The 27,966-nt window shown below is 43.8% G+C and overlaps 2 protein-coding genes across 2 annotated transcripts; both read right to left on the bottom strand.

Moving 5' to 3' along the window:
* Positions 1 to 377: 377 nt before the first annotated feature.
* LOC120018311 (WD repeat-containing protein 20-like) lies at positions 378 to 6,443 on the bottom strand. Its single transcript, XM_038961440.1, has 4 exons — positions 6,066 to 6,443; positions 5,329 to 5,511; positions 2,396 to 3,772; positions 378 to 2,171 (listed from the first exon to the last, which is right to left on the bottom strand). The coding sequence occupies exons 1-4, from the start codon at positions 6,441 to 6,443 to the stop codon at positions 2,124 to 2,126; spliced, it is 1,986 nt and encodes a 661-aa protein (XP_038817368.1). The 3' UTR covers positions 378 to 2,123.
* A 900-nt stretch (positions 6,444 to 7,343) lies between these two features.
* On the bottom strand, positions 7,344 to 26,676 carry LOC120018313 (mitogen-activated protein kinase kinase kinase kinase 5-like). Its single transcript, XM_038961441.1, has 31 exons — positions 26,430 to 26,676; positions 19,567 to 19,624; positions 18,214 to 18,304; positions 17,896 to 17,960; positions 17,068 to 17,123; positions 16,903 to 16,950; positions 16,563 to 16,605; positions 16,375 to 16,447; positions 16,137 to 16,268; positions 15,582 to 15,644; positions 15,347 to 15,428; positions 14,242 to 14,358; positions 13,956 to 14,037; positions 13,799 to 13,851; positions 13,582 to 13,643; positions 13,386 to 13,430; positions 13,251 to 13,271; positions 11,881 to 11,926; positions 11,573 to 11,732; positions 11,275 to 11,375; positions 11,085 to 11,126; positions 10,619 to 10,774; positions 10,272 to 10,332; positions 9,915 to 10,017; positions 9,597 to 9,655; positions 9,272 to 9,375; positions 8,839 to 9,016; positions 8,634 to 8,702; positions 8,399 to 8,491; positions 8,068 to 8,191; positions 7,344 to 7,973 (listed from the first exon to the last, which is right to left on the bottom strand). The coding sequence occupies exons 1-31, from the start codon at positions 26,535 to 26,537 to the stop codon at positions 7,877 to 7,879; spliced, it is 2,592 nt and encodes an 863-aa protein (XP_038817369.1). The 5' UTR covers positions 26,538 to 26,676; the 3' UTR covers positions 7,344 to 7,876.
* Positions 26,677 to 27,966: the final 1,290 nt, after the last annotated feature.

A 27,966-nucleotide genomic window follows, 5' to 3' on the forward strand; every position in this document is an offset into this window, starting at 1 on the left:
AGTAGTCTATTTGATTGTGGTGTTGTAAACGCAAACCATGATTTTGAAGCGCCCAAAGTCGGTATGCAGGACTATACTTTGCATATTGATTGTTTGGTGCATTGGCACAGAAACCTGTTGGTGAAAAATTTGTTTGTTATAGCCCAGTGAAATAAAACTCTGTGCCGTCTACACTTACAAGCAAACTCAAACATAAATGTTACCATATTGCTCTTTCTTTAAATGTAATATTTCCCTACCAGATACCATTCTCTGGCATGTTTTTAACTCAACATTTGTCATCAAAACCAGTCTCTCATGCAAGATTTAACAAATACATTGAGTAGCTGGCCAGCACAAGTGAAATGTTCTGGGTGCCCGAGATGATGAAAATCACAACAGGGTTTCAATGTTCAAGAAACATAAATCTTCACATTTATCAAAGTCATGGAAAATAAAACTTTAAACTTTGGTAACAAGAGAATAGATCTTGGATGACAAGATAAACCTCTATTTTGTGATAATTAAAGCGCAAGAGCCTGGAGTATTTAACTAAAAAAATATATATATATAAAAAAAATGAATTAGATTCAGATATTCCTATTGCAAATCAATAAGATGGAGATAGCCTGAGAATAACAGGTAGCATTTGGGTTTAGAATTTTATTAACAGATCTCCATATACAAACTTAATACTGTGATATCATTTGCCACTAACTTCATCACCTCAGGCATATGTATAATGCACACTGAATTAAACATTACATGCTATGGTTTGCTGTAAACGGTCAAAAAGAAAAACAATACATGGAATGGATTTTCTTCCCTTGGCATAAAATGGTTAGTTCCCATTGTCTTGCAGTATTGAACAAGGCATTCAGTCAGATGGTAGTCTTCAGTGTACATTCAATGATTTGAGTCTTGGTTTTAGTGTCACCTTTTGCTATTTCACAACTGTTATTAGGACATACACTAATAAGATGGTGGCCCCTTGAACTTGCCAGAGTAAACGGTTCTGTTACCAACAGTGTTCTTATCTTAACTGGCCAGATCTTAAAAACACACAAAGTCACTTCTTCTCCACACATTTTTTGTTGTTGGTCCACCACCATTTCTAGTCTGGTGTTATTACACTAGTAGCTTTGACTCATTTGTTGTCGCATGCCTTTCAGCATACTGAACCTCAAAACCCACACAAAATAATTTCTAGGTAAAACAATGGTTTGATGCAAGGCCCACAGGTTGGTAGAATATCATGGATATCACGTACAGAGAATCCACAAATAATACAGTCCAGTTAGAATCAGTAGCTTGAAATGACTTGAAATAAATTAACATAACACAAAAGAAAAATCACAACAAGACCAACTGCCTCTAGTTTCCTTCTGTGGGCTAAAATTATGACTGTCGAATGTGCAAAATCTTGCAAGAGGCATTGCAGGTGTGAGTGGAATGGAGCCTATTGGAAGCTACACTGATCGAAAGCGTACTTGTGTACAGTGTGTCACACTGTGCAGTCATGTTAGGAACAAGAATACCTGGGAGCGGACAGTCTCAGCTGAAGAGTGCAGTAGCAGCCATAGGAAGATTGCTCTCTGTACTGCAAGAGGGTCAAGTCTTTGATGCCGAAGACCCTAAATGCGTCCATCTTTATCGACAAACCAAACCAGTTTTCTTCAAGGGACACGACAAATCAAGGACCTCTATCACACAAAAACACTACATCTTCAGGTCCCTAACTGCAGACATTCAATGTTAACTGTGTCGCTATGTACAATATAGGATCTACATATAGTAATATTATTTTATTTTTTTCACTCGCTTGAGTCATTATTTCAATACTCTTTATCCTCTGAATTTATAGAGTATTTGTATAATTATTTACAATATAAATTACTTCAGTCTTGTGAAAAGGTTAAATAAATACTACTTTCGTAGTGTTAGCAGGGTGGAGAGGAGTCTGCCTTCTCGATGCTTCTGGGAAAAGAGGGACGGTCCCCATTTTGCTTTGTAGTCTTTCTAAAGAGAAGCGGTGAGAGGCAAGCGGGTACATCAGGGGTGCAATACTGTGACGATCGGGTGCAGATGCTGGCCCCTCTTCAGCCATGATGGGGGGAGGAGGGAGTGCAAAGTTCCACTTCCAGCTATACTACCGTGCCACTGGGAGAGTTCCCGTTCTGTGCTGTCAAGTTCTGGAGGAGGGGGCAGGCAGCGTCAGGGAGGGGAAAGAGAGAGAGAAAGGAAGAAAGTTTAGACTCATGGCAAGTAATCCATAAATACTCAAGAGCAGAAGTCCTTTCAAATAACTTGGAGTATAAACTATTACACTAAAAGCTGATAGGACAGCCTACAGAGCATTATTCATTGATAGATGTTTCACTGCCATAACGTTACGGACGCTGGGCGCAGGACTCACCGCTTTACCCGGCCGTGCCCAGGTGCAGATGAGGCCCTCCTGGCATGCGGTGATGATGCAGTCGTCCATGAACACCAGCACGGTCAGCCTCTCGTGGGCGATCTTCTTACACACCAGGGGCTCCAGCAGGGGCACCTCGTGCATCCGCGGACACAGGGTGGTACCCAGGACCTTGGCGGCGTCCAGGCGACTGCTGCGTGGCGCTACGTTGATCTTGTCGTTGCTCTTGCTGATGTTTCCCAGGCTATGGTAGCGCTTGTGCTCCTTCTCCCTGCCCACCCCGCTCCCTCCAGACTTGTCCGACTTCCGCTCCTGCAGGGAGAGCGTGGCGAAGCGGCCGATACTGAAGGGGGTGGCGTTGCCCCCTCCGCTCCCTCCCCCGCCCTCTGTTGTGCTCTGGCCCTTAGAGACGTTGGCCACGGCGGGGTGCGGGAGGGAGTTGGAGCGCGACAGGGAGCGGGGGAGTGGCAGGGGCATGGTGGGGGGCTGGTGGGGGTTAGTGGTGGGGTGGTGGTGGCCCTCTACCCCGCCTACGACCCCTCCACTCCCTCCGCCTGTAGTGTTGTTGATGGTGCCGCTGACAGAGGAGGGGATGGTGGGACCGAAGGTGTTGGTGAGGGCACGGGACAGGGGCAGCCGCGGGTACAGCACGTCATCCGTCAGGTCCCACAGGCAGAACTGGGTGTCCTGGCCCACCGAGCCGAAGCGGTAGGTGACGGAGGGCGAGCCGCCCTTGGAGCTGTGGCGGGAGAGGCGTGACAGTGTGCTGCTGGTGCGCACACGGCCCAAGTGCAGCGGCCCCTGCTGTAGGTCCTCCTCGCTGCCACTCAGCTCCATGGGCTCCTCGTCCTCCAGGCTGGTGGTGAAGGGGTCAAAGGCCACCACGTTCACCCAGGACTTGTGGCCGTGTCCCCGGGCCACCACGCGGCTCTCCGCAAACGACCACACCGTCACCAGGTCGTCCTCGCCGCCCGTGGCCAGGTATTTGCCATCAGGGCTCCAGGAGACGCACAGCAGGCCGCCGAAGTAGCTCTTCATCACGCCCTGCAGCTCCATGGAGTCAAAGTGGAAGACGCGCAGGCAGCCGTCCTGGCCCACGCACGCCACATGCACGCCGTCCGGCGAGAAGGCAAACTCATTAAGGTCTCCGTTTCCTACGGCCCAGCGCAGCAGCGGGTTTCGGGGCGTCTTCGTCTTGCAGGCGTAGACGGCAAAGCCTTCGCCCTGGCGGAGCAGAGAGTACTGCGGGGCGGCGGTGCCACACGGGTGCTCCACGTTGTAGAGGTAGAGGTGACCACTGGCGTATGAGGCCAGGAACAGATTCTCTGATTTGGGCAGCCATTTCAGACAGGTTACCTTGGACTTGTCTATCATCCTCTGAAAGGTGACATGGGGTGTGAGGAGAATAAGAATTTTATATTAGCAACACTGGAAAATGAGACACGCTTATATGCTATTTTCAGCGACAATGGTAAGAGATGTATCTGAAAGAGAATGGCAACTGTCACAACAACTAACTAATATCTGAACTGTTAGTGGTTCTATGTCCTCCTAAAGTGCTTTTAGTCCAGGACTAGGTTTAATATGTGTCTGAAAAACCAGACCTACAGTGCACTCAATATTTGGACAGTGAAGCTTTAAGCTCTAAACGCGATGGATGAAAATATCCTCAAATTAAAGCTAACAGTCTGCACTTTAACCCCATAGTCAAACTTTTTAAGTCTAGAGCCAAAACAAAAAAAATGCTTCACTGTCCCAATAATGACACTGTATATCATCAACTTGTTTCTATGTCAACCACTTTCTATGTTATCCACTTTCTATGGTTTCTATGTTATCCTATGATAAAAGTGAGGCATGTTGGTATATCTGAGCTATGTGACAGAGATAGAACAGCAGAGAGAGTGGATTTAGATCCAGTGCTCCGGAGGAGGTTCATTGACTTAGAGGAGAAACCAAGCAAAGGCAAAGAAAAGTACACTTTATCATTATCACACTCCATCTTCTGAATTTAATTAAAAGGCCCAGTGCAGCCAAAAATCTGTTTTTCCTATGTTTAATATCATATTGTACAACAGCTGATGAAACATTTTATCAATGTAAAAATCCTGATAGTTGCTGGTTGAAAATAGAATCTACACAAGACCTTCTAATCAGCAGGTTTGCATGTGCGGTAGTTTCAGTTTTCCATGGTGACATCAGCATTCACTAAATTGGTTAGTAGGCCAATAACAGAGAGTTCCAAACCTCTCTGTCAATAACTACTAGTTTTCAAATTTACCCTCTCCACTCAGTCCCCTCCCAGACAGTCCTAGCAAAATTCTTGCTTGAGAATTTTTTGTTGTTACTAAAAAATATATGTTTTCCCATTTTAATGGAAATCTATTACAGTAAGGTACTTAATTGTTACCCAGATTTTTTTTATATTTATATAAAAATGGCTACATTGGGCCTTTAAGAACATTATTCTTCAAAAAGGCAGGCAATACTTCAAAATAGCTCTTAAAAAAGTATTTTCAGTGTTCCAAATATTCCTATGAAATAAAGCAAATGGCAACACAGACATAGGCTACAGCTCAACCCCCCCCCCCCCCCCCCCCCAACACAGACATAGGCTCAACCCCCCCCCCAACACAGACATAGGCTATAGCTCAACCCCCCCTCCCCCAACACAAACATAGGCTATAGCTCAACACCCCCAACACAGACATAGGCTATAGCTCAAACCCCCCCCCCCCACACAAACATAGGCTATAGCTCAACACCCCCAACACAGACATAGGCTATAGCTCAAACCCCCTCCCCCAACACAAACATAGGCTATAGCTCAACACCCCCAACACAGACATAGGCTATAGCTCAACCCCCTCCCCCCAACACAGACAAGAAGACAGATACAGGCGGACGAACAGACAAACCCACAACACACACACCTCCTCATTGAAGAGCTTGCTTGTCTCCTTCTTAATGGGGTCCAGGTATTGAACCTGGCCTGCTGAAAAGCCCACAATGAGGGCCACACTGTCTGCTGTGGCAGAGTACTGGTTGAAGTCATGGCAGGTGGGCTGGGTGCCCTTGTAGATACGCTTGTCAATGGGTTTACTGAGGTCCACAGCCTACACAGAGAACACAGAGGGGGAGAGAGTAAAGAGCAAGCAGTTTATAGAAAAAACAAGTGACAGTAAAGGTCATTCAAAAGAGCCTTTTCAAAAATGTTTCCCTGTTTATGTTCTATTTCAGTGATTGTCCCCTTTGTGGAAGTTCAATTTGGTGCATGTTAAAAATACATTTGAATATGGCAGAATAGAGGAAATAAGTGTTTTATATTGAGATTCTTCCCCATTCAGGCATTTTTGGAATTCAAAACCCCGATTGAGTGGTGTAAAACCGGATGCAAACATTTGCTGTCACAAAAATTACACACTACTTGTAACATCAATGCAGCTACATTCTTGAAACTGTATTTCTGAAATGTTGCAACATTGTTGCATTCCAGCCACAGTCTACACTCCTTTACTTGCATGCAACATTTTCTGTGGTCTACTGATGCTTAGCAAAACAATAATGAATGCACGATGATTCGATTGCCTCAAACGAACGTGGCTAACGTTAGCTAATAATCAATCTTAGTCGTCTATTAATTAATTGCAAGTTCCGTTATTCAACTTACTTTCTTTATATTTGTGTAGGTGTAGAAATAAAGCTCTCTTCCGATGTTAAAACACACTCTCTCGGATTCTTCGCTCGGGTCCTCCGGCTGAAGCTTCACCATGGAGACCCTGACAGGAGGGAGGAATCCCGCCGGAGAGGAGTTGGCTGCGGCATTGCTGGAGGCAGCTCCGGGCCCCTGCACCACACCTACACCACCACCGGGTATCGAACCCGGTCCACCCCCGGGGCCCACCGTGGTACCTGCGGACAGACCCCGAGGTAGTCCGCCTCGTTGTTGTGAATCCGAGAGGGTCAGTAGTTTGTAAAAACCCTCTCTAGTCCTGAACTGGGATTTAATCTCATTGATATCCTTCAGAGAGCCTCCATCACCGGCCATTTTTAGAAGCCTACAAACAAGCCACACAGGAAACTGAAATTCTGACCTGGAAATAATACTCGAAACTACAATGAAAATGGGAGCGACTGGCATAGTTAGTGAGCCTGTAGATCCAAGAAATTAATGGGTCATCAAGCGCATTTTTTAAAAAGACTACTATTCAGTGAGCAAGCTGAGATACCCTCTTCAAGTGTCAGAAGGCATTGGTCATGGTAGCCTAGTTATTACAGCCAACGAAGCACGGGTTGCGCGCACCCCCTCGAATAGTGCTGCCATACATGTTCAGAATGAGGTGATTTAAAGTTTTGGTATTCATCCCTCTGGCTGACCATCATGAACTACCAAATAATATCGACTTGTGTTAAAACCACATCAGTTTGCAGCAACCTCCTGATATGATTAAAACAGCCCTCCTTTCTTGTTATCAGGACAATTCACTAATTGAACGCTTCAGTGCAGTCTGTGCAGACCTCAGAGAAGTGGGAGCTCCATTCAGAATAGTGTCTACGGGCAATTCAACTTTGTCACTCCAAAAACACTATCATGCAGTGTGAAATTAGTTGGCCACTTGTTGACATTCCAGTGTCATGAAAAATAAGTCCGATTTGGAAGATCTTTATTGGGTAACGTTCCCCATTTATTTGAATAGATTGTGATGGGAAATGTAGGCCCCTATGTGTCTGTGAGCCTGTGGATGAAAAAAAGGCAGCCTGGTCACATAGACTAGACGTAACATAGTACATGTAATTCCGGAACACTGAAATTAGTATGATAATTAGCAATTTTTCAATAATTTACTACCTTTTAGCATGTTAGCTAACCCCTCCAATAACTATAACCTTAACTCTTTTAGCTAACCCTTCCCCTAACCCTTTAACCTAACTCTTAAACTTAAACTTAACCCTAACCCCTAGTCTAGCTAACGTTAGAAAGCTAGCTAGTGTTAGCCACCTAGCTAGAATTCGTAACATATCGTACTTTTGCAAATTTGTTATATATTGTACATTTTGCAAATTCGAAACATAATAGGAATTGTAATTTTTAACATATCATACGAAATGAGTGATGGACATTCACAAATTAATACATACCATACGTAACATATCATACTAAATGGATTGCCTCTGATTTACATACAGAATAATATGAAATGCTCTGAGACCAGGTTGCAGCAGAGGGCAGGTACTATAGTACTGTTACATGATAAATAGGTATTTGTGGAGGAATGAATGCACATGTGTGTCTGGGCACAGTCTGCCTGTGTGGGCTGGCAGTGGAAGCTGCTCACAGATTATGAGGGATGAATTCAGGCTGTGCTCCTTTAAACCAGCAGCAAAGCAGTATTGTTTGGCATGGACGACACAGTGCCATGGCTGCTGCTTGGAGTGTTCGCAGGGGTGCTACTTTGAGCTCGGTTCCATGTGCTAGAGTTCTCAAGGTACTGGGACATAGTTCTCGGCAATCTCCAGGATGTACAGGTTACAGAGCCCCGAATGGTCCTCACACTGCCGCGTCTCCATGACAACTATCCTGCAGAGTTATTAATGAGTCAATCAAAACTATATTTACTTGATTTTGTGTGTGTGAGAGTGTGTATCCCATGAAAGTATACAGGCACACATACCGGTCTGATCCCACTAGACGGTAGGTCTTCTTGGGGTCTGTGATCTCCTGCAGTACGTCTGGGCCCTCTCCTCTCCTCTGCCAGCCATGACGCCACATGGCCAGCAGAGTGTTCTCAAAATACACTGAACCAGACAGACAGAGGGTGAGAATGTAAATTAGGCCATCAGACAGACAGACAGAGGGTGAGAATGTAAATTAGGCCATCAGACAGACAGACAGAGGGAGATAATGTGCATTAGGCCTTCCATATCCCAATATTCCCCCCACCCCTCAAACCTCACAATGATTGTATCATGATGGCCATGCTCCTCTACTCCTCCCCTTCTTACCTACAGCTTCCACATCAAAAGTGAAAGTGGTCTCAGCTTGAAGCGTCCTGTGGCTCCTCTGCGCCCCCTCCAGGCCCACTATGTGTACTGAATCTATTCAGAGGGCAGAGAGGCACACACACATTAGCCCTTCCTACACATTTCATTTTGCTCTTATAGACTGATAGAGACACCGTCATTGGTCTGTAACTAGCCTACTCTTCCTGAGGATGGTGATGATAACAACATGACTTACTCTCAAAGAGCACCAGCAGAGTGTTACAGTCCAGCTGGTTCACCTGCACTGTGCCAGGACACCGGCTCTCTGGAACACAAGCACACAGTTACAACAAATCTGTTAGATTGGTCCAAACTAAGAAGAAAGCTCACTACTTCATTGAACTGTATGTTCATAGAAATAAGCCTGTGATGTGTTCAGTTGAGTATTCAGTTCATAGTACCTAAGCCAGTGTTGGTGAACCAAGAGGTGTTGGAGTTGAGGTTCATGTTGTCCAGTTGAATGGGCTGCTCAGGACTGGGGCCCCTGTGTACCCTGATACACACTAGAGGGTACTCTTGCTGCGCTGCCACCACCATCTCAAACACACGCAGGGGACTGGGCAGGGGGAAGTCAAAGTGCTGCAGGGGACAAATACACAGTCAGGGAAGTTGTCAGAGACTGTCAGCTGTGACAGTAGACGTGAATACAGGGTTGTGTCTATTAGGGAGAAAACTATTTGAAACGGCGCAAAACAGGGAAGAACTACCTGAACTTATCCGATAAGATCTTTTGCTAACTGTTTTGCTATGATGTGCCCTGCTGAATAGGACCCAGGAAGACAGTGGGCAGCAGGATGATGAGAAGGGATGCTGTGGGATCCTGTGTGTACTCACCTTGATGAGCATGAATTTATGCATGGGCTCGTACCACTGCAGGAGCACCACACTGGTCTCCTGGGCACAGCACAGGAACACACAGCCCCGCTGCACGTTACTGGCTGCAGGGAGCAAGGGGGGGGGGGGGGGGGGGGGGAAAGAGAGGACCTCAGCATTCTAGTACTTTAACAGTCATTTAGCAGACACTTTTATCTAAATCAACTTTGACTTCAAACCCACTCGTGTTACAAGCACCGTACTACAACTGAAGTTCAGTGACTGAACCGCCTGGACCCTTTTTTTTAATCAAGTTAACAGAACTTCTCAACTTCTCTTTTCTCACCCACTGAGCAGGTCTTGCAGCCTTTGGTGTCCGGTATCTTACATGAGACAGCAAACTTCCTGCAAACAAGAAATAAAATGTATGTTGATGAATAATACTAACTACAGGGGGAGAAAATGTTATAATCAACAACAAACACCAGGGTCGTATTCACTAGGAACAAAGCGGAAGGAAATGGGCCTAAACGGGGAGGGAATACTACAGAACATATCCAATAAGAAATGCTTGTTTTGCTCTTCTGTTGGGAAAGGCTTTGCTACGGTGTTCACTAATGAATAAGACCCAGCACTAGTGTATGGCAATGGATTATAGGGTTACCTAGGCAATAGTCTGTGGGTTGGCAAGGCCACCATTCGCTGCTCCTTTCGGGCCTGCTCATACAACTCCTTCAGTAAGTGAGAATGGAGCTGGGACGACTTACCTGTGGAGGAAAACACACACACACACACACACACACACACACACACACACACACACACACACACACACACACACACACACACACACACACACACACACACACACACACACACACACACACACACACACACACACACACACACATACATACACACACACACACACACACACACACACAGATGATTTCAGTTTATTTTATCAATTTATTTTACAGATGTTAGTATTGTAGAATGACTATGGCTTGCTGAATCTCACCTGATATTGACATGAGGACATTACTAATGGTGTAAACCCAGCTGCACTTTCCTGGATAGAGCTGCAGGAGAGGGGGAAGAGAACAGCGGATGAGTGAGGCACATGTAGAGTGAAATAGAGATTACAAGCAATATGAAAGCAAATGCAATACTGTACCTATAACATCCATCTTACTGAATTGTGCTGTCATACTGTAGCATGAGCTTAATCTCGAAGACCATAAATTCAGCCTGACTATAGCTCTGGTCCAGGGCTTTGGAACGCGTTCAACTCGCTATTGTCATCACGCAATGCGACCAGATCTAGCCTCGCTGCAGACATAGAAAGACATTAGAGCAGATTCTCACCAGCTCCATGGTGGCCTCTGAGCTGTTCAGGTTGAGGGTGTAGATCCCCTCGTCTGCTCCCAGGATCAGGTGGTGGTCTTTGGTTGTCGGATGGTCCCACGTCGTTGAACTATTCACTTTCAATGGACAGCCATGGAATACTTTCTTAAAGTACACCTAGACACGAGGTGGAGAACAGGACCCATATTCATAAACCATCTCAGTGTAGGAGTGCTGATCTAGGATCATTTCCCTCATGTCTATATAATCTGATTCATTATGATCTAAAAAAACCTAAACTGATCCTAGATCAGTACTCCTACTCTGAGTCGCTTTATGAACGGGCCCAGGAGTCACTCTCATTGTTCATAGTGTGTGTAGTGTTCCAGATAAAGCTGTGCACAAGACTCAGTGCATCGATACACAGTTACAGTAACTGTCGTAAACTGTAGATTGGCGTACTCGTGAGATTGGTGGACAAACTTACTGGTGGTTTCTTCAGCACAGGGCTGGGACATTCAACTGGACCCTGAAATAGAAAACAGACACATATTCTAAACATTAATTTTGGAATCAGTTCATCCACATTTCTGCGAGCCAACAAGTGATGCGTTTTCCTGGTCCACCTCTCAGAAGGAAAAATGAAATGCTGTTTTAATTCCTGGTCCCATCCATACCTGGGGGGGCTGTCTCCTTCCCCTGTCTTTCTTGGGGGGCAGCTCAGGCGGTTGGAGGCCCGCTGATCTGTCTGTTATGTGTAATGGGAAGGAAACAGGGTCTACAGGGGACACAATCATGTTGTTACTGTACATCAGAGAGCATGGAGAAGATGTGCTTCAGGGTAAATGTCACAGGTCAAAGGTCATTCACTGTACATGGTACGCAATTCAGAAGGGACAACAGGGTGATCAAATGAAGATCCTATATCTGTAACTGTAGGTTACAAATAGGGATAAGAGTGGAGTTGACACTCACCGGAGTTGACGTTTCGCTGGGACCATGGACGAGGGACAGGGCGTGTGTGGGTGCCACTAGATGTCCGCAGAAGCGGCGAGGGGGCGTAGAGGGTGCGCAGTATCCGGCCACGTTCGTCCGCCCCTGTCACAAACTCCTCTGAACTGGTATAAACTTTGGGCTGCGTGGGCATACATAAGGTCAGGCACTGGAAATGTGGCCTTTATCAACTGTATGCTGTATGTCAACACCATATTTATAGACACATGGGATTTGTAGAGGTAACAAATGGACATACTGTAGTTTAGAAAAATGTAGTTTTTGTATACCTTAGGAGGGAGTGGGGGTGGGGTGTCATCTAGTGGGATTGTTTCGCTGTTCAGGGAGAAACAGAAATAGTTCAGTGTTTCAGATTGTTGTTTTTAGCCAGATCTTTGAATCGAATTTCCCATAAAGCTCTGTTATATAGACGGGTTGGCTGACAACGTCACAAAAAATGATGTGTGCATCGATGTGGCCGGAAGGTGGGTGTTGTTATCATTCTGAATGGTCAGATAGTTTGTAACAATAACAAGAGGCTGCCATTTGGGGAATCGTAGGTTTCTCGTTTCAGCTCGTTGTATCTTGTTATTGATACCATGTCTTGTTTTGAGGTGTTTTGACTGATGACATGTCTATGCTAATATGGCCAAAAATGTGCTAGCTAGCTACCAACAACTGTAACGATGTATTTGAGAGACAACAAGTGCTCATTGTGCAAATGTATTTATGTTTTCAATAAACATTTGGAGACAAAATATAGTTTACATGTTGTCAACAGTCTAAGCCAACCCCGTCTATTTTGTCCCATCTGTATTTAAGGATCCTCATTAGCTGCTGCCAAGGCAACAGCTACTCTACCTGGGGTCCAGCAACATTAAGGCAGTTATATACAATTTAAAATATTGCATTTCATAACACTTTACCCAATAAATGTAGCCACTACTCCACTATCACATATTTACAATACAACATCCATCTGTACGTGTGTGTAGAGTGCGTGTCTTATAATGTGTATGTGTGTCTGGACCTGTGTGTGTGTGTGTGTGTGTGTCTTCACAGTCCTCGCTGTTCCATAAGGTGTATTAAATCTGATTCTACTGCTTGCATCAGTTACCTGATGTGGAATAGAGTTCCATGTAGTCATGGTTCTATGTAGTACTGTGCACCTCCCATAGTCCTTTCTTGACTTGGGGACTGTGAAGAGACCTCTGGTGGCATGTCTTGTGGGGTATGCATGGGTGTCTGAGCTGTGTGCTAGTAGTTTAAACAGACAGCTCGGTGCATTCAGCATGTCCCATAGTTACGCACGCTTCAGTTCTGTTACTAGACAATCAACCTGTCTATGCTACAAGCATGGTAAAGACAATGATGTTGAGAGCAGTCCATCGACTCCATCCCATCCGAGAAATAAAAGGCTTCTTCATCATAGGAAAACCCTTTTGGAATTCTTCTTTCTAAGAGTGTACATCCGGACCTGTATTCACAAAGTGTATCAGAGTAGGAGTGCTAATCTAGGATGAGTTTTACCATAATAGATAAGAGAGGGGGTGCCGATCAATCAGCACTCCTACTCTGGGACGCCTTATGAATATGGGCCCAGAAATATAGATCAGAGTGAATGGGTGAAGTACGTATATGTCTCAGTAGGATTGCTTACCTCCTGGTGCAGATGGTGGGACTGTGGAGAGAGTGTAGAAAGAAGGATGAGGGGGTTGTCAAACAAATCAGACAAACGTACAACTGAAGAAATGTCAAACTGATGAATGAATAATCAAGTGTGCGTTATGATTACATGTCCACGTCATCGTAGTCATCATCCGAGTCCAGGCATTGGTCCCTACGGGAAAGAGATCAACACAGTGCCAGTTAAGATCGGTAGTCAACAGTGGTCTCCTCATTACTCATTGGATCATTTATCCTGTAAGACTTGGAGATGATGGAGCCGTCAGTCAGTGTGTGATTGGCTTGCTAAGCAGTAATCCACTTACCTGATTAGGCTCTTGCCGCTGCCAGTGGATCCCAGTGTGGAACACTGTACTGTAGGTCGTACCTGAAGCACAGAAAGACAATGACAGACGACTCTGATCAATAAGATACGCAGGCCTACGTTTGTACTGGGAAGCACAGTGGTACACAGGCATGGATACCACCATAGGTACGCACATGGACACACTCATACACACACGCTTACACACACACACTTACCATTGCTTCTGGTGGGGCTGACTTTACTGGTCTCTTGGTGTAGAGCTGCTCCACTATAACACACACACCAATCCAATGATTAGTTGCACATGTATACAACCGATAACATTTCCTGGACAGGTTCACAAAGAAAATAAACGAACTGAATATATCTCACAGCTGATGTCAGAGTTGGTTCTCTCTGCCTGGTTGTGTCTGTTAATGGAGTGAATCCTTCTCAAGGAGCCGGGTACCACAACCTATAGGAGATATCACCATATAGCCATGAGTACTGCATTTACATTTTACATATCTTTTACAATGCGTGATCATGTGTATTGATGTGTATTATTCATATTTATTGTATATACAAGGTTTATTAACATATGATTTTATGGTGTGTGTATTATGTGTATTATGTGGTGTGTGTTTGATTGTGGAAGGCAAGTGTGTGATGCTCTGACCTCCACGTCCTCCTCCTCAGACGGCAGGCAGGGCTTCAGTTTCTCAGGGTGACGCAGCTTCTCCAGCAGATCCAAGATCAGATTCTGTCTCAGACACGGCTGGGTCAGAAACAGGTGCTGCAGGACAGAGAGAGAGAGAGAGAGAGAGAGAGAGAGAGAGAGACAGAGACAGAGACAGAGACAGAAATTAGGAAGTGAAAAAGGATTACAGGGACTACAAGATATGGATAGAGGAGCTCAAGCCTTTGATCTGGATATGGTAGTGGGTGCCAGGTGCACTGGTTTGTATCAAGAACTGCAACGCTGCTGGGTTTTTCATGCTCAACAGTTTCCCGTGTGTATCATGAATGGTCCACCACCCAAAGGAGATCCAGCCAACTTGACACAACTGTGGGAAGCATTGGAGTCAACATGGGCCAGTATCCCTGTGGAACACTTTCAACACCTTGTAGAGTTCATGTCCTGGAGAATTGAGGCTGTTCTGAGGGCAAAAGGGGGTGCAACTCAATATTAGGAAGGTGTTCTTAATGTTTGGTATACTCAGTGTACACAGTAGGCCTACTAGTGATCGACGTTAGCAGCAGCACAAAAGTATAGCAAGCCAAAGTTGCCTAATAAGTAAAGTGCTCAGTGCGTTCTTAGATCATCTCATCAACAACATATCAACAATGTGCTGACAAAAACGAAAAAAAACATCATCAACGTCAACACCACCATCATCAACAACATATTACCGTCGTCATCCTCAAAATCCTCGTTCCTAGCCTACCTCCTTCTCTTCCATGTATTGAAAAGGTAAATGACCATAGGGGTGAAGGAGTGCTTGTACCTGTTAGACTTAACAGTGGGGAATCTACACTGGGAGCCAAAGGGTAGGACCTGGAACTCATGGTGTACGGGGTGGGTCAGTCAGACAGGATGAATTCTGCCTTCCTCACCACTGTTGTACAGGTCAGACAGACTACTCTGCTGGACTCTTGAGATTTTGCACTATTTTAGCTAGTGCATTTTTAGGAAAGGTGAGGCAAGGAGAAAGAGGAGAGGTGGGTGAGTGAGATCTAGCAGAAAAGAGAGACATTCTCTGTGTTTCTTGAGGTTTACTCACTGTCAGCATCTTTGAGGCACTGGGTCTCTTCTTAGTGTTCCTGATCAGCATAGTCTTGACAAAGTTATAGAAAATCGAGGACCTAACATGAAAGTGGTGGAAGAAAATACTGTTGTTTTAACCAACTGCATATTACAGACCGTAGATTAATTAACTTAATTAATTAATTAATTAATTGAGGAATACAGGTATAATTTCCACAGCTCAAGTGGATATTAATGGTCTTACTGCATACCATTTGGACTTTTCCTTTAGTTTAGGAGGCTGGTAGCCACTTTTGGACATGAGGAACAGCACCCTGAGAAAAGACAAGATTTTCATATGAGAGGGAGGGAGGGAGGGAGGGAGGGAGGGAGGGAGGGAGGGAGGGCTGTCCTGTCTGTCTGTCTGTCTGTCTGTCTGTCTGTCTGTCTGTCTGTCTGTCTGTCTGTCTGTCTGTCTGTCTGTCTGTCTGTCTGTCTGTCTGTCTGTCTGTCTGTGTCTGTGTCTGTGTCTGTGTCTGTGTCTGTGTGTGTGTGTGTGTGTGTGTGTGTGTCGTCACAGGTCAGTATTGTAAATAATAATTAGTTCTTAATTGACTTACCTGTATAAATAAATGTGAAATAAAAAATAAAAAGTGGGGGTAGGCATGTGCGTAATTGGTTAACCGCATGCATGAATGTACATCCAACTGGAACATGAGGGGGTGTGGAAGGAGGAAAGTCTAGATTCTTTCTGCGGGGAGTATGAATGTAAGAAAGAATGTTGTGTGTGTGTGTTAAAGGAATGATTTGAGTGTGTTTGTGATTACCGTAGTGGGTGCACATCGAATAGGGGAGGCTGCAGCTCAGCCAGCTCAATGGCAGTGATTCCCACAGACCACACGTCACACAGCTCATTGTAACCCCCCTTTATCTCCACGGCAGCCACCTCTGGCGCCATCCTGGAAGACACGGGCAACCGCTACCATCAACATCAAGACCATCTGACATCAGATACAACCTCGAGAAGAGCCACAGGGAGGGGACTCATTTGACCTTCAACCTCACCAGTAAGGAGTCCCAATGAAGGACATCCGCCGTGCCAAAGTAGCCGTGATCTGTGCCGAAATCCCAAAGTCCGCTAAACAGCCAGACAATAAATATGTCACTTATTTAATATGTGAGGACAAAAATCTATGATTTAAGTGTTATGATTTACCGCCTGTTGAGTGTTTTAGGGCTTCACAGTCACACACCTAGCTTCACCTCTCCTTGGTCATTCAGGAGGATGTTGGCCCCCTGGACAACAGGAAGACGAGACACAAGCGATCACGACAGAGCAATGTGTTCAGTATATTCTGTCTGGACAGCATGAAAACACAACAAACATTGCATCCTAACTTAAAGCAAGCCTTGTCTGAGCCAGAACGGCCCTTAGCGACAGACTAGCGTCCTGTCTAGGAGGTGTACTAGTACATCAAGTTGACTCATGCTACTGAAACAGGAGATAGGCTCCTGCCTCTATGGGCCATTCATAACCGTTATAGAGGCATAACTCATCCCAGCAGATTAAGGAGTCAACCCTGGTCATCTCACCTTTATGTCTCTGTGAATCTTCTTCTGGCCATGTAAGTAATCCAGACCCTGCAGGTAGACAGTTAGTACACTGTTACATGTTGATATCAAAGCAACTATTATCTATAACAACCAAGTGACATATTATACACTCTATATTGTAACGTGTGATATGAGTGGTCTTACCTGAAACATCTCCCTGCAGATAAATGCAATCTGAAGCTCAGAGAGAGGCCCGGTCACTATAGGGAGAAAAGAGGGGGTGAAGTAGGACACTCTGTTACAGTTGTAGATCGTAATCTGCTCCAGTTCACCCACACACATACTCTCACTCTCACACCTGTATTCAACACACATTCTCTAGGGGACGAAGTGATAAAATGTCTTAAGAAGTACAGCAGTCGATAATGATGAGTAACTCACTCAAATCTATAAAAATAGGCGAATGCAAAAAATGTTTTGGATTATAATTGTGATACACTCTTAGAAAAAAAGGGTTCCAAAAGGGTTCTTCGGCTGTCCCCATAGGATAACCCTTTTTGGTTCCAGGTAGAACTATTTTGGGTTCCACGTAAAATTCTCTGTGGAAAGGGTTTTATATGGAACCCAAAATAGTTCTACCTGGAACCAAAAAGGGTTCTTCAAAGGGTTCTCATATAGGGACAGCCAAATAACCTTTTTAGGTTCTAGATAGCACCTTTTTGTGCTATATAGTGTAGTTGTGTAGTTGACCTTTAAGAGTGTCCCTGTGTTTGAACTTTGGGCACATCATAACATGACATGACTTCCTGCCAGACGTACGTCACAAAGTAAACCTGGTTGGTTGTGAAACTGATCTGTATTCAAAGCCTGATCAAACCCATTATTTCTCTCTCATTCACACATACTGTAGATCACCTCTCGCTTTTTGTTTGTCTGATATGTTCACCTTCCTCCTCAGAGTTTTCTCAGTTGAAGAGATAAATCATAAATCAACCTAAGCTGGCACACACACACACACACACACACACACACCATGGTAAACGTCCTGAAGAGAGCCTCCTCCACAGAACTCCATGCAGATCGACAGCTTGTTGGCCCTGGAAACACACACACACACACACACACACACACACACACACACACACACACACACACACACACACACACACACACACACACACACACACACACACACACACACACAAACATCTGTCATATTAAAGGGTTATACTCCCAGTAACTTTATCATGATCACAACTGATAATATTTCCAGTTAGTCTGTATCATCCGATTCCAACTAGTGTATGATGTGTGGCTGTGTGTGTCAGGGCCTGCTCAGTGCCCACTCACTGTATATAGCTGCCATAGTAGGCCACAATGTTGCGGTGCTTGCAGCTCTTCACTATGACGATCTCCTGCTGGATTACTGAGAAGTCCTCCTCTGTGTGGGAAAAGGTAATATCATTTTATACCATGTACCACACTGCAGTGCATATGGATGCCAGATGATGTCACAATATAGCACCACAACATCATCTTGGTTTGTTACCAACTACTTTTGTGGAACGGTAACATTTGACACCGGCATTACTGCAGAAATATGATACCAATGTGGATTGAAAGGTTTGTTTCTTTAAGACCTGGGTTGAAATACTACTTGAAATCATTTCAAATACTATATTTGTGCTCAATTGAGCTTGCCTGTTGTAATGGAACCAATATAAATGTCTAGAATGACCAAACCCCGCCCACCTGGCACTCCAGACAGGTTAAAGTAAACGCTCCAAGTATTTGAAAGATATCAAATAGTATTTGAACCAATGATGTACAGTATATAAACCCTGGATTGCTGATGCTATGTATTGGCCATTGAGAGGCTTTGAAGCCACCATGTCGGCCATATTGGCACGCCCCAGTAGGAGCAGTCCTCCATAGGAATGGATGGAATTCTACAGTATTTCAATGAACTGTTTCAAGGACAAAATAGCATTTAAGTATTTTTTGTTGTACACCCAATATGTTCCCCCTGTTGATGATGCTTATTATGCATTATAGTTTAACCAAAAGATTACATGTAACAACAAATTAAATGAAATAGGAAACAATAAAATATATATGTGAAATTGAATTAATCAATAATATATGTTGATGCTAATAGTATGTACAATATTTAGTTGTTTCCATATGATAACAATAGCCTAATATATTTAATATGCCATAAACTATTGTTTTTTAACAGTTTCAATCAATTCATTCTAATTAACTTAATAATTATGACACACCCCTCACTATTGTCATTGGTTGCACTAATTGCACTGGTTGTCTACAAAACCTGGTTCAAGTATTCATGACATTACCCTGAAGAAGGGTAACGTTGGTGATTTACCCAGTAAATTACTGGGAGTTTATATATAGTGTGTGCAACTCCTTATTTTTATAGCTTATAGTTTATTCGCCGTTAGTCAGCACCTCTACATAGAATAATTTCTTTGGGTGTGCGCCAGCTCGTTTTTATTTTTTTAAATGTAGACATTAATAAATGCATTTCTATATCTTCCAAAATATATTATTACAATGGTGTGGGAGTGCCAAGATGGAGGCACGGTGGCTTCAACAAAGCACCCCCTATCACTCATCTAGTGTATATATATATCATTGATGTGTGGTCTCTAGTATCTGTAGTAACAGAGGGGACTTCTTTACCTGGCTCCATCTTGATGACCTTGATGGCTGCCAGCTCCCCGTTCTGCTTGTTCCGAGCCTGAGTAAAAGACAGCTGCATCAGTCAGTGGGCTTGTTATGGAAGGGGGAGTATAACCTGATTCACTGACCTCAGGACAGATTATTTTATTTCACCTTTATTTAACCAGGTAGGCTAGTTGAGAACAAGTTCTCATTTACAACTGTGACCTGGCCAAGATAAAGCAAAGCAGTACGACACAAACAACACAGAGTTACACATGGAATAAACAAACATACAGTCAATAACACAATAGAAAAAGTCTACAAACAGTGTGTGCAAATGTAACAGTATAACTTTAGTACGTCCCCTCGCCCCGACCCGGGCGCGAACCAGGGACCCTCTGCACACATCAACAACGGTCGCCCACGAAGCATCGTTACCCATCGCTCCACAAAGGCCGCGGCCCTTGCAGAGCAAGGGGCAACACTACTTCTAGGTTTCAGAGCAAGTGACGTAACTGATTGAAACGCTGTTAGCGCGTACCCGCTAACTAACTAGCCATTTCACATCCGTTACACAAATAAGGTAAGATAAGAGAGGTAAGGCAATAAATAGGCCATAGTGGCGCAATAATTACAATTTAAACACTGGAGTGATAGATGTGCAGAAGATGAATGTAGAGTAGTAGAGATACTGGGGTGCAAAGGAGCAAAGAAATTATAAAAATAAATAAATAACAGTATGGGGATGAGGTAGTTGGATGGGCTATTTACAGATGGGCTATGCAAAGGTGCAGTGATCTGTGAGCTGCTCTGACAGCTGGTGCTTAAAGTTAGTGAGGGAGATTTAAATCTTCCAGCTTCAGTGATTTTTGCAATTCGTTCCAGTCAATGACAGCAGAGCACTGGAAGGAAAGGCGGCCAAAGTAGGAATTGGCTTTGGGGGTGACCAGTGAAATATACCTGCTGGAGCGCGTGCTACAGGTAGGTGCTTCTATGGTGACCAGTGAGCTGAGATAAGGCGGGGCTTTACCTAGCAAAGACTTATAGATGACCTGGAGCCAGTGGGTTTGGCGATGGATATGAAGCGAGGGCCAGCCAACGAGAGCATACAGGTCACAGTGATGGGTAGTATATGGGGCTTTTAGTGATAAAACGGATGGCACTGTGATAGACTGCATTCAATTTGCTGAGTAGAGTGTTGGAGGCTATTTTGTAAATTATATCGCCGAAGTCGAGGATCGGCAGGATAGTCAGTTTTACGAGGGTATGTTTGGCAGCATGAGTGAAGGATGCTTTGTTGCAAAATAGGAAGCCGATTCTAGATTTAATTTTGGATTGGAGATGCTAAATGTGAGTCTGGATGGAGAGTTTACAGTCTAACTAGACACCTAGGTATTTGTAGTTGTCCACATATTCTAAGTCAGAACCATCCAGAGCAGTGATGCTGGATGGGCGGGCAGGTGCGGGCAGCAATTGGTTGAAGAGCATGTATTTCGTTTTACTTGCATTTAAGAGCAGTTGGAGGCCACGGAAGGAAAGTTGTATGGCATTGAAGCTCATCTGGAGGTTAGTTAACACAGTGTCCAAAGAAGAGCCAGAAGTATACAGAATGGTGTCGTCTGTGTAGAGGTGGAACAGAGAATCACCAGCAGCAAGAGCGACATCATTGAGTCGGCCCGAGAATTGAACCCTGTGGCACCCCCATAGAGACTGCCAGAGGTCTGGACAACAGGCCCTCCGATTTGACACACTGAACTCTTCTGAGAAGTAGTTGGTGAACCAGGCGAGGCAGTCATTTGAGAAACCAAGGCTGTTGAGTCTGCCGATAAGAATGTGGTGATTGACAGAGTCGAAAGCCTTGGCCAGGTTGATGAATACAGCTGCACAGTATTGTCTCTTATCGACGGCAGTTATGATATCGTTTAGGACTTGAGCGTGGCTGAGGTGCACCCATGACCAGCTCGGAAACCAGATTGCATAGCGGAGAAGGTACGGTGGGATTCGAAATGGTCGGTGATCTGTTTGTTAACTTGGCTTTCAAAGACCTTAGAAAGGCAGGGTAGGATAGATATAGGTCTGTAGCAGTTTGGGTGTAGAGTGTCTCCCCCTTTGAAGAGGGGGATGACCACGGCAGCTTTCCAATCTTTGGGGATCTCAGACGATACGAAAGAGAGGTTAAACAGGCTAGTAATAGGGGTTGCAACAATTTCGTGTGATAATTTTAGAAAGAGAGGGTCCAGATTGTCTAGCCTGGCTGATTTGTAGGGGTCCAGATTTTGCAGCTTTTCAGAACATCAGCTATCTGGATTTGGGTGAAGGAGAAATGAGGGAGGCTTGGGCAAGTTGCTGTGGGTGGGGGGGGGGGTGGGGGGGGTACAGGGCTGTTTACCGGGGTAGGGGTAGCCAGGTGGAAAGCATGGCCAGCCGTAGAAAAATGCTTATGGAAATTCTCAATTATCGTAGATTTATCGGTGGTGACAGTGTTTCCTAGCCTCAGTGCAGTGGGCAGCTGGGAGGAGGTGCTCTTATTCTCCATGGACTTTACAGCATCCCAGAACTTTTTGGAGTTTGTGCTACAGGATGCAAATTTCTGTTTGAAAAAGCTGGCCTTTGCTTTCCTGACTGCCTGTGTATATTGGTTCCTAACTTCCCTGAAAAGTTGCATATCGCGGGGGCTATTCGATGCTAATGCAGAACGCCACATGATGTTTTTGTGCTGGTCAAGGGCAGTCAGGTTTGGAGTGAACCAAGGGCTATATCTGTTCCTGGTTCTACATTTTTTGAATGGGGTATGCTTATTTAAGATGGTGAGGAAAGCACTTTTAAAGAATAACCAGGCATCCTCTACTGACGGGATGAGGTCAATATCCTTCCAGGATACCTGGGCCAGGTCGATTAGAAAGGCCTGCTCGCTGAAGTGTTTCAGGGAGTGTTTGACAGTGATGAGGGGTGGTCGTTTGCCCGCAGACCCATTACGGACGCAGGCAATGAGGCAGTGATCGCTGAGATCCTGGTTGAAGACAGCAGAGTAGTATTTGGAGGGCAGGTTGGTTAGGGTGACATCTATGAGGGTGCCCGTGTTTACGGATTTGGGTTTGTACCTGGTAGGTTCATTGATAATTTGCGTGAGATTGAGGGCATCAAGTTTAGATTGTAGGATGGCCGGGGTGTTAAGCATGTCCCAGTTTAGGATCATGTTGGGTCTATGAGTTTATGCTACAATTACTTTCCATTGAAGAAGTGTGTTCATTATCTGATGAGAGTTGAGTTGGTGTAGCTTTACTGTGGCGTTCACTGTTTTGTTTACTGCTCAAAAGGTCTGTGGTCTGCTGTGAGGAAACACCTACCAGGACTGCCCAGACTCTGTTAACTCTGTTACTTCTGCATTGCCAAATCACAAAGCCTACACACACTAGAGCACACCAATGAGAGACCCTGTTTGTTGGTTGACACAACAACACTAAACATAGCCCCTGAATGTGCACAGTGGAAAGTAGACAGATAATAGGATGGGGTTGGCTGGTAGGGGCTGGGTTGAGTGGAGAGAGATGGCCACTGAAGAAAAGCCACAAAACAAACAGTGCTCATCTCGCAGACCACTGGAAACGTTGTGATCGAAGCCAGGCAGTTTCCATGGTGACGTCAATGACCTTGTTGACAGACTGACACCACATAGATACACATGCAGACACTCACAAGCTCTTACACTCAGAGGACGAAGTGACAAATGTCTTAAGAAGCACAGCAGTCGATAATGATGAGTAACTTATGATCACTCAAATTAAATGTCTAAAAAGAGGCGAATGCAGAACATGTTTTGGATGAAAGACAGTGCAATGGTAAATGGTGATAGGTGACCTTTAAGAGTGTCACTGTGTTTGAACTTTAGGAACATCACAACTTAACTTCCTCCCAGTGGTACTTCACAAAGTAGAACTGTAGATCACCTCTCACCTTTTGTTTGGAAGAATTTCTCCCTTCCTCTTACTCAGAGTTTCCCCAGATAAAGTGATAAATCCCCCCCCCCCCACACACACAGTCTTGTACAGCTAACCTTGTGGGGACACAAAATTTAAACCCCTTAGAAATATCATTTGACCCTGTGGGGACTAACAAAATGTCTCCAGTTGGTCAAATTTTGGCTTGTCTACTGTTCTTGTGAGTACTTCTGGTCCCCACAAGTATAGTTAAACACGCCCACACACACACACACACACTATTACTTGTGAAGTGTAAATTCTGTAAATACCAATGACTCTCTCACTTCTTTATTTTCACTTTCTGTCAAAGATTGCACCCGGCACAAAATGTCATTGCATTTTATTGGCAGAGACACATCACAATAACCCACTGTTTTCAGTATTATAAGTATTGTAGCTTGGCTGAAACTCAACCTTATCCTGTCCTTCGCGGAGTCAATGACTATGAGCCTGTGGGATAAATTCTATTGCAACGAAAACTTGAGAATTGTGTAAGTAGTTCTTCTGAATGTCACATCAGTAGGATCCCTGCCTACAAATGTAACAAGTCTACTTGCATAGGAGGGTAAATCCATTTGAGTTCAATCACTTTTTGAAAGTATCCATAAATGTTTGCCCATGAAAGAAGTGGTCAGAAAATGACTTTTTGGACCTGAATTCCAAAACATTCAGGAGATAGAGGTGCTCAAATTTGACCCATTTTGCATACCCCACCATACTATGAGACATCCATGTCTTCATCACTGGAAAATACCAACGGTTGAATTTGATTTAATTTAAAAGCAAAATAGGTCAACTTTGAGCACCTTTATTTCTTGAATGTTTTGACATTCAGGTCCAAAAAAGTCACTTTCTGACCACTTCTACAATGGAAAAATACTGTATGTAAGGAAGGTTTAGTTCCAATCAAAAGGGGTGTTATCAAAAAATGATTGAATTCAAATGGATTTACACTAGATAGAGGATAGGAGTTTAAGTTGAAAAAAAAGGATTCTTAGTTCAATGTGTACCAAAAAATATTTTGCTTTTATGGAAGTGTGCCGAAGCAGAGGTGTTTACAGGAGGCCTAGGGACATTTGGGAGGCCTGATAACAATGTAGTTCAACAGAGATGTACCCACAGCGATATTGTAGATACATAGAGTTCAAAATTACCAACCTATAAAAACCCACAGCTCTTTGAATTACTGAGAAGCATCATGTTGTTGCCCAACAAGAAAAACTAAAAAATGCATGCTAACCAAACCCATTCTCCCTCTCCCACACATGCTCACTCAATGCTGGCCTGTTTCCCTGACACTGTGGGTAAGCAAAGTGCTGCATCTGCAGGTCTCCATCAGTGTTCAGTCTGCTTGTTGAATCAACACAGAGGCTGGCTTCGAGGGTGGATGAGTGTATGTGTGTGCCTGTATGTGTCAGCTTGTGTGTATGCCTCTGTGGGTGAGTGTATGTATGTGAAAGCCCCTGTGGCTTCAGTGCTTTGAATGTGTATTTATTCCCATTCAACTGTTTGTTCGCAGACATTGCTACCATAAGTTGTTGAATAAATGCAAAGTACTGTGAAAATCGTGCAGAATCTACCGATGGCCTCCGTTTCTCTCTGGAGAGGAAGTGCGCTTCATATCCCCCCTACTTTGCATCAGTCACATGTACAGTGGACAAGCTCCTGAACACAGCAGCTGGCAAACTCTGCCAAAGCTTGTCCAGTAAGGCCATTTATGACATTATAAAATCTTTGTAATTCTTCTACAATACCATTATTGACATTGTAGATTATACCAGGATTCTGGAAAGGGCATAAATTCCACATAAGATACACAATTTACACAAAATGTTCCTTATGGAATAAAAGTGAAAATGGTGTGTTCCACATTGAATTCATGCTATACGTAGCAACTGAATTAAATGATCATGGCTGGTGCTGAATAGCACACTCATCATGTGGTGTTCAAACAGGTGCAAAACACACTGCATTTCTGCAAAGTTCTGTGACAGGAGACAATATGACTTATTCAGAGATCGAATATGTCCTTGCAACTTGTAGGTAACAAGTGTTACTGAAAGATACAGTTGGATATTGCCTATCAACATCCATGCATATCAATGATGAGCTTCTGTATTTGTTTGAATGGATGTGATGTTCCAACTCACTTATTGGTCACATCCTTAGGCCCTATCCTGATTTGAGGTAAACACATTGTGTACCTAATGTGGTCACAATAAATGTGTCTTTAGGACAGTGAATTGACAGGTGACAGGTTGTCTTGTTCCAACACAGTTACTGACTTAGAACACATTCTGCCCATTAACAAAACTGCTACATACAAAGTCACAGTGTAACTGACTGGGGTTGAGCTGTGAGGGGTAAACACAACTGACCTCATGGTAAGAAAGACAACATAGATCAACCTTTATTCCCTGGTGAGCTATGAGCCAATCCTTCACTACTTGGGGAAACATATTCCACAGAATTGAGATAATACACTTTCATGTAATACAAAGGGCCATATTCACTAACCAAAAGTGAAAGATGAAGAGAAATGAAACCTGTGTATGAAAAAAATCTAAAATATCTGATCATATATGCTTTTTCGAAAACCACTTCCTTTTTTGAAACAGGAATTACAAAAAACTGAAGTCTAAACTTCCTGAGAATGTGAATAAACTAATCCAACAAGGTTAATTTACTTGTGACATGATTTAGGCCTGCATGTAATCAAACCATAGCTTGCAGCCACAAATAAAATCTTCAAATTGAATATTTTATTGTAAATCAGACTATTGACATTCGAAACACAGGCCACCATGAGAAACATCACAAAAAAGTGAAAAGCACAGCAACAAGGTAACATAAAACTGTGTAAAACCAATGTCCTGGTTGTGAGTTGTTTTTATCTCTGACCTTGTAAACCTCGCCATAGGTGCCTCCACCGACCCGGAGCAGAATCTCAAAGTCCTCCTGGGGGTTCCGGGTGGAGATGTCCAGTGCAGCCCGGTTCTGGGAGTCCATTACTCCTGGGGCATGGCGCAAACTCACACACACATACGCAAACTCCCTCCACTGACTACTGTTCCTGCTGCAGGCGCACAAACACCACTCTCTCACCTTCCTTCTTCACTCACCAGTTAGACCCCCCTCCCTCTCTCGTCTCTTTTTTCACTCTGTTGCCTGAACTAAATGATCTCTGATTTTCAGTGAAGCTCATTTACATTTTCTCTGGTTTTATTTCCTGTTGGGTGTTAGTCTCTGAAGGTGTGAGTGTATGAGAGAGAGAGGGGTGGGGGGGGAGAGACTTAGTTTCACCATTGTCTTTTTGACATTCTTTGTAGTGTGTGTGTGTGTGTGTGTGTGTGTGTGTGTGTGTAGCTGCGTTACTCTTGTTCTCTGTGTGGGTTTTCTCTTGTCACTTGGGCATGCCTGCAGAAGTGTGAGCTACAAATATGCAATGCTGCTCTCGTTTGGAACCATTTATAATGGCTTGACTTCCTGTAGAGCAACAGTAGCATGTCGATACACATGAACAATTGCCATGCTTCAGAGTGGTAGAGATCATTAGCTAAAATATTATTGTCAATGAGGAAGATTCAAAAATTATATATATATTGATTGAACTCTGACTACAAAAGGACATAAGTCAAATAAGAAATTAAAACGAAAATAAAAGAGAGGAAACATTTGCTGGACCTGCTGAGAGCACTAAAAGCGTTGTACTCTAATATGCCTCTACTGTTGTTAGAATGACAGCAGGTTATATGGCATGATAATGTCAAATCAAATATCACATGCGCCGAATACAACGGGTGTAGACTTTACCGTAAAATGCTTGCTTATGAGCCTTCCCCAACTACGCCAAATTAATAATATTAATAATTAACACAAGAGGAATAAAATACACAAGAATGGAGGTATATACAGGGAGTACCAGATCAATGTGCAGGGGTACGATGTATTTGAGCTAGATATGTACATGAAGGCAGGGTAAAGTGACTAGGCATCAGGATAGATAATAATAAGAGTAAGAATAAAGAACAGACTAGCAGCAGCTTATGATGAATGTGAAAGTGTGCGTGCGGTATCATTATTCGTGTGTGTTGTGTGTGTATTTAGAGCATGTGAATGTGTGTGGGTTTGTGTGAGTGTCAGTGTCAGTGTAGTGTGTGAGTGTATACAGTGCATTTGGAAAGTACTCAGACCCCTTAACATTTTCCACATTTTGTTATGTAGACTTATTCTAAAATGGATTAAATAAAAACATTTCCTCATCAATCTACACACAATACTCCATAATAACAAAGCAAAGAGGTTTTTAGAAAATTCTGCTAATGTATTAAAAATGAAAAACTGAAATACCTTATTTACTTAAGTATTCATATCCTATGAGACTCAAAATTGAGCTCAGGTGCATCGTTTCCATTGATCATCCTCGAGATGTTTCTAC

The sequence above is a fragment of the Salvelinus namaycush genome, chromosome 23 (assembly GCF_016432855.1).
Source record: "Salvelinus namaycush isolate Seneca chromosome 23, SaNama_1.0, whole genome shotgun sequence".
NCBI lineage: Eukaryota > Metazoa > Chordata > Actinopteri > Salmoniformes > Salmonidae > Salvelinus > Salvelinus namaycush.

Coding starts and splice junctions, on each gene's coding strand:
- LOC120018311 (XM_038961440.1), bottom strand. CDS start 6,443: ATGGCCGGTGATGGAGGCTCTCTGAAGGATATCAATGAGATTAAATCC. Junction 3,773..5,328: donor GCAAGCTCTTCAATGAGGAG/GTGTGTGTGTTG, acceptor GTCACCTTTCAG/AGGATGATAGACAAGTCCAA. Junction 2,172..2,395: donor GGGCACGGCCGGGTAAAGCG/GTGAGTCCTGCG, acceptor CCCCTCCTCCAG/AACTTGACAGCACAGAACGG.
- LOC120018313 (XM_038961441.1), bottom strand. CDS start 26,537: ATGGACTCCCAGAACCGGGCTGCACTGGACATCTCCACCCGGAACCCC. Junction 19,625..26,429: donor CCTATGGCGAGGTTTACAAG/GTCAGAGATAAA, acceptor TCTTTTACTCAG/GCTCGGAACAAGCAGAACGG. Junction 10,018..10,271: donor TGTCCTCATGTCAATATCAG/GTGAGATTCAGC, acceptor TTTCCTCCACAG/GTAAGTCGTCCCAGCTCCAT.